This window comes from Tigriopus californicus, chromosome 9, assembly GCF_007210705.1.
Source record: "Tigriopus californicus strain San Diego chromosome 9, Tcal_SD_v2.1, whole genome shotgun sequence".
NCBI classification, from domain to species: domain Eukaryota; kingdom Metazoa; phylum Arthropoda; class Copepoda; order Harpacticoida; family Harpacticidae; genus Tigriopus; species Tigriopus californicus.
Window position 1 is genome coordinate 1,475,445 of NC_081448.1, and position 6,000 is coordinate 1,481,444.

Here is a 6,000-nt window from a genome sequence, read left to right on the forward strand (position 1 = left end):
GGATTCTTGCATTGCATGCTTCCGGTTTGCACTTGGAGTTCTTTCAAATGGACTTGAATGATGGAGGTGCTTCGTCTACAGTACTGCATTGCTCATCAGGAGAGACCGGTTATGGATTTTTTGTCCAAAAAAAGACACTTTACCATTTGTTGCCCATTTTCTGAAGAAAAAAAAAGAATCGGCCTTTTTCGCATGAAACTTGAAATTTGGATCATATTTGACTGAATTTGGAAAAAAAGTCGTGAATTTGGCTAGACTAATTGAAAATTTAGTCCTTCAGATGGGTTGACAACAATGTATTTTGGGCCAATAATCTGAACAGCCAAGGTTTTACCCAACATAAAGGCCTCGTAGTTTCTAGGCTTCAATGACAGTGACGAGAACCCTTTCCAGACCATGACCATGACCAACTCTTGGACAATGTACTGCATGATATGTGGGTAATTTTTGGCAATTCAATAGATTAACATAACAATTCTGAATATGGCTAATATGGCTCTTGTCCATTGTCTACGTGACCCTGGACAATAAGACTTAAACAAGTGTCCTGACTGTAACCACATGGACTTCTAAGAATGAGGCTCAGTCCACATAAAAAGAGTTTGAATTTTCAGCTCAATTACATTTGAAACATGAATTCAGGCTAAACCAAACAGAGAATACTATTAAAAAAATGTTTGTTGTTCAGGGTCGCGTAGTTAATGGGGTAGCTTATGTTCTTTGTCATAGATTTTTAGTGTGTAGAAATCTATGGTTATGTTTTATGTCTGTCCAAACTTATGCCATTCCTTAAAGGTTTTACCATTATCATGAAAATGACTTTCCTCCGTAAATTGATTTTTTAACTTCACTCAACTTTTTTAGCTTATTCTTATGTTTTTCTTCATTTTTTTTTTCTTCATTTTTTTGTACAATTTTTTGAACAAAAAAAGGTCGAAGCCAAATTAATCAATTCAAAATCTGGTCTCTACTGAAAGCTCATAAATTAGATAGATCTTGACCCGAATCGCGACGCACGCACTTATGAAGGCTTAGAGCACCAGTGAGAAAGAGAAAGAAGTGCTTGTCTGACGAGTTTTTTTTGCTTTTTCTGGCATCGTTAACTATTCATTCGCCTTGTTCAATTGTGCCATCCCATTGTTGTAATTATTTGCTCGCTTTGAAGATGATTGATTAATTCTACAGTACAAAGTCGCTATTGGTCAAAACTTAAAAGAATATAACAAATGAAGAATGCTTCTGTTGTTTCGGATGGCGTTTGTTTTAAGATCATTAAATGAACAAAAAGATACTTTACTGTGTTGGTAGCATACAAACGAGCATGCAAAAATGCTCGTTTTACCGCTCCAATATTTCGAGATACACCCCATGATCTCTTGATAGAGTGCCCTGATCTGTAATGTACTCGGTAACCAAACATGGATGCTAAGAATCAATGACTTGAAGGGAAAAGAGTATAACGTGATCCCACATTTCCCACCATTCGTTTCTTCCAACAGATTGGCTCCTTGTGCTTCGGATCATTGTTAATAGTATACCCCTTTGGGGGACATTTCTCCTTCCAGGTCTTGTTCCGTTATGCCATTGCCATCTTCAAGTTCTTGGAGGAGGATCTCTTGCAACAAACTGACTACATGTCCATCTTCAACATGATCCGTGGAAAACTGGAACGTCTCGCAGATATTCCCACACTCACTCAGGTAAGAACTGGAAAGAAGTTCTTCTTTGGAAGATTGTGAGAGCTCTTTAGACGACGAGTGTACTTGTCTTACTCTCGAATCAAGACACGGTCCCACTTGCATGAAGAGTCAAGTCATTTCCATCACCATGTATTGTGACAGAAAGTTCAAAATGATTGAGCGGGTTTTCTACCAGCCAAAGATTCTAGGTACTAAAATGGCCCAAGTATTTAGCTACGCCATGGCGATCCCAAACGCAGAAGAATGCATTCACGACTTCCTTGTTATTTTTCTCACTCTGGATTCAGTCATGAACATCTCGGGCAGGCAGGCAGTTTGTTCTTATCTCGAGCAAGCACGAGGGCCGTCCAGACAGAGGAGTGAAGGAAGCTCTTTGAAGAAAAGCTGGAAAGTGCCTCTCTTCGTGTTCTGAGAACAGCTTGCTATAAATTCGACTAAGATGGGCCTATCGTCCACACGTCGTGTTCTTTGAGGACTTCAACTAATGGAATTTCTACGTAGTGTCGCAAATGCTCCCAATTTGAAATGGATACACATTCAGCACGTTGGAGCGTAGGAATGCCAGGAATACAAATACCAACGCAAGCACGATCGGGCGTTATAAAAACGGGATCAAAAGCGAAAATAGAGGGGGGAAAGCCCAGTACGTTGGATGATTGAAAGAGCCGGCGTTTGTTCAAAAGGGGGATTTTATTCCAAAATTTAGGTATATGCTACAAAAGTGTGTTATCTTGGCATTCAAACATGTTTTGTCGGCGATTGAATGTTAGCGTTATGGTGTACATTATTATTGTGTTCTGGGTTTTGTTATTAAAAGTAAGTGACACTCGTGTGGTCCTTCAGATCAGACAATGCACTCGAGGTTAGTATTGTATTTAGCAGTATTCAGAATTTCATTTGGAGAGATGAAGAGAAATGGCTTGATGTAGCAATGCATTTAATCTTAGTTGTGAATGGATTCATTACATACAAGAGCTAGCTGAATTCAAATGGAGAAAGAGCAGGATTGAAAAGAAATATTATTCATATGGAGGTTTTCGTTCACGGGTGTTGTAAGTGACAGTCTATGTTATTATTGTTATTATTAGCGATGTTATTAAAAGTCGTGGTTGTGATGGTGTTGAAGTGGGTTTGTATTGTTTTCGGCAAATGTTGTAGTGTTTGGTGATTGAACCGGAAATCCGATCCATTTTGTCTATCAAGGTAGAACGCGAATGGGTCTGTTAGTTTATATGAGAGAGAAGCGAGAAATATGCCTTACATCGGAATGTCCTAGTTTACACAAATACATGCGATCAAAATGCCAAGAAAAAAGTTTCATAGGGTTTGTTTGGCCAAATGGTTAAAAGGGTGCGGGGTTTTTGTTCACTCGTTGGTTGGCTTCGAAAATTGGACCTTCGCCATTGAAGTCATGCCCGATTGTTCCAAGGGGTTCCTAGTGGATTTCAAGTTGGTAGGGGGTGCCTTTCACGGAATGAAAATAGGTGCTGATGGTATTGATTTGGTCGGTTCTTGTATTGGCACTCAACCAGGATTCTCGTCACTGATCTTCGCAGCTTCTGGGCGATGGCTCATTTTTCACCGGGGGAACAAACAAGATCCAAAGATATTGACGGACTCATTGGTCCTGGTTAACACGGGTTGACAGTCTTTTTGCTGTGTGGTTTTGCTGAAATATTAGTCTTTCCAATGGTTCTTTTTCACGGCTCACTTTCACTGTCACTGAATACTGCTGCTCATTTTCGTCATAATTAAACTGATTGTGCCCTCACGGGATCAGTTGGGAATTCTTTTTCTGGTTGAAGTAGTACTTTTTGAAGTACTTCATACACGCCTTCTTCTTATATTTTTTGGGATTGGTGCGACTGCATTTCTCGGCCACGTCTTGCGGAAGCGTCCCAGCTTTAAGGGCCTTCTTGAAGGCTTTTTTGAGGGTCTTCTTCTTCAAGAACTTGGCCTGTAACAAAAAAGTAAATCGTAGTTCGTTTAGCCCTGTCCTTGGTCCCCCCAAGAACTCCTCCACATCTTGCTCTCCCATTCTTTTTGCTCTCTCTCTATATCTATATCTCTTCGTCTCTCTTTATGTATCTGTTTACCTTCGTGGTCTTGGATGCATTGTTTTCAATTTTCTTCATGGAGTGCTGGAAAAAGAGTGGAGAAATGGGAGATTTAGTTACATTAAATCCGAATTTATGGTCCCTCAAAAAAGTTTGTGGCGTGTTGCGTTGCTTCTCTAGGTTCCCTTGGCTGAAAGCATCACCAATGGAAAAGGGGGGAAATGTCCGTTGCGTGAGAAGCACAAAAGCACAGATCCCACACCAGATATGGGACCAGTTTGGAGCAACTTTAATGAGGAAACTTTCTTGGCGATTCGCCCTTTGTCCAAGTAAATATGGGTCATTACATCGGTTGTTGGATGGAGAGAGGTGAAGAAGAACAGGCAGGCAGACAGGCAACTTAAGAATGGAGATGGGCCTTGAGACGTTTAACCAGCCACACTTCTACCAAACCAACAACAACAACAACAACAACACTGACAACACTGACAACAACCCATGATGCATGTGTGAGGCGATGAGACGTGCCACATGAATACCTTGGTGCGGTGCATGCTCAAGAACCATTCCACTTGATCTCATTAGAGCGAGAACATTCATACGAATTAGTTGGAGCAGAGCAAGTAACTTTAGAACATGGACCACAATGGGTCATGTTCTCCCTTGGCATTCGAGGCTGAGCTAATGTGAACAAATGAAAGGTTCGTTCTACATCTCATTATTCGGGGAGGGGATTAAACAGCCAATGATTGAGCTCATTGCAAGTGTCACAAGATCAGCCAAGTCGGTAAAAAAAACCCTTCTTGATAGACAGAAATTCCATTACCTTCGCTACACGCCCCAATGAATGCTTGAAAAGCCCAGCCTTGGAGTGTTTTTGCTTGGGCGCGACGTGGTGATCCAATTCTTGGAGTCGAATATCGTCGAGATCATGTCGGGACTTTTTATGTTCTCCATCTGACCCTGGAAGGAAAAAAAATAAAGTTCAAACTTTGGAGAGGCCACCAGATATACAACAGACATTGAGATAAACGGCCCCACAGACGGCCACGAGGAAATGGAGGCTCGTCTATTGGGCCACTCAAATTCCAAACCGGAAATAAAGCACATGGCCCCCAACCCCAAATCGTTACTGCACATTGCTACAGGAAGATAGGGGACTACTCAAAATGTTTAGACCAACAAAGAATTTGAGGGTTCCCAGTTGAGGCCTCTATCTACAGTCCGTATTGCTCAACCACACGAGGAGGACCTCATAACATATTTGTTTCTCGTCCGCAACACTGAAGTTATTCATTCGGACAAGCTTGATATTTATGGGGGTCTTTCTTCCGTGTGGGCTTGTGCGGTGCTTGCATTTGCGTGTTTTATGAGGCGTTCTTTCCAATTTCCAATTAATCCAATCTCGTCCGTGCATCATGTTTGCGGTCATAAATTTGCCACTTTTCACGACGATATAATTGAGCAATGGCCCTGCTTCTCCTGTTACTGTACTGCATAACAGTGTGGTATGCAGAGGCTGGCAGAAAATGGAACATCCGTGTTCCGATCCGTTTTTCATACCAGCCATAGATCCCAGGTTATACTTCTGTCAGTAGTATAAGTTGTAAAAGTGAGAGTCCAGAGGATCTCAAGCCATAAAGTGAGGCCAGGCAAGGGAAACGACCCTAGTGGTGCATCATCATTTCTTTCTCGTAAAGGGGAAGTTATTGTGAAATAAAGAAACAGCTCAAGGCAGGCAAAAACAAAATGGAAAAACTCCTCATCCCCTTGTACCTGAATTGAGATCAAGATAGCAGTGAACCCCTCCCCTGGCCAGAAGCTGTGATTGGTAATGAGAAGGAAACTTGAACGAAACGAAACTTTCAGCACTTTTCATCAAAAGACCCCCTTTTTACCCGGTTATGGGTGCATGTGTGTGTGTGCGTGGGTGTGGATGTGGATGCAAGTTTGAGTATATTCAGCCTTTTCTCGATGAGTTCAGATGAAAGCCGGAGGCTTTCACCTCGAGTAAAAATTGAAAGGAACGTGTCAAGTCGATTGTTTCGGCAACTAATAAACGAGAATCATCTGTCTTCGAGGATGTCGTAATCCATGGTTATGGATCATTTTCGACCCTAAGCCGGTTGACACTCATTTTGAAGGCATTTCCCCTCCGTGTTCCGCACGCTCCCTTGCCCTCCCCTTTTTACANTCCATGGGGATGACACGCCCGGTTTCGAACCTGTCCCAAGATCAAGTTG

At 41.9% G+C, this 6,000-nt stretch overlaps 2 protein-coding genes across 4 annotated transcripts in view; one reads left to right on the plus strand and one right to left on the minus strand.

The window, feature by feature from the left end:
• LOC131886633 (TBC1 domain family member 2B-like) overlaps positions 1 to 6,000 on the plus strand; it is a 55,915-nt gene that overhangs the window by 22,633 nt on the left and 27,282 nt on the right. For both annotated transcript variants that reach the window (XM_059235023.1, XM_059235022.1), the window contains exon 12: positions 1,566 to 1,700. In XM_059235023.1, coding sequence (XP_059091006.1) covers positions 1,566 to 1,700 — 135 coding nt within the window. The remainder of the gene's footprint in view (positions 1 to 1,565; positions 1,701 to 6,000) is intronic.
• Positions 2,558 to 6,000, minus strand: part of LOC131886642 (uncharacterized) — an 18,937-nt gene continuing 15,494 nt past the window's right edge. For both annotated transcript variants that reach the window (XM_059235037.1, XM_059235036.1), the window contains exons 4-6: positions 4,584 to 4,720; positions 3,797 to 3,841; positions 2,558 to 3,657 (exon numbers count right to left, since the gene is read on the minus strand). In XM_059235037.1, the coding sequence (XP_059091020.1) occupies positions 3,469 to 3,657; positions 3,797 to 3,841; positions 4,584 to 4,720 (371 nt within the window). In that variant the 3' untranslated portion in view covers positions 2,558 to 3,468. The remainder of the gene's footprint in view (positions 3,658 to 3,796; positions 3,842 to 4,583; positions 4,721 to 6,000) is intronic.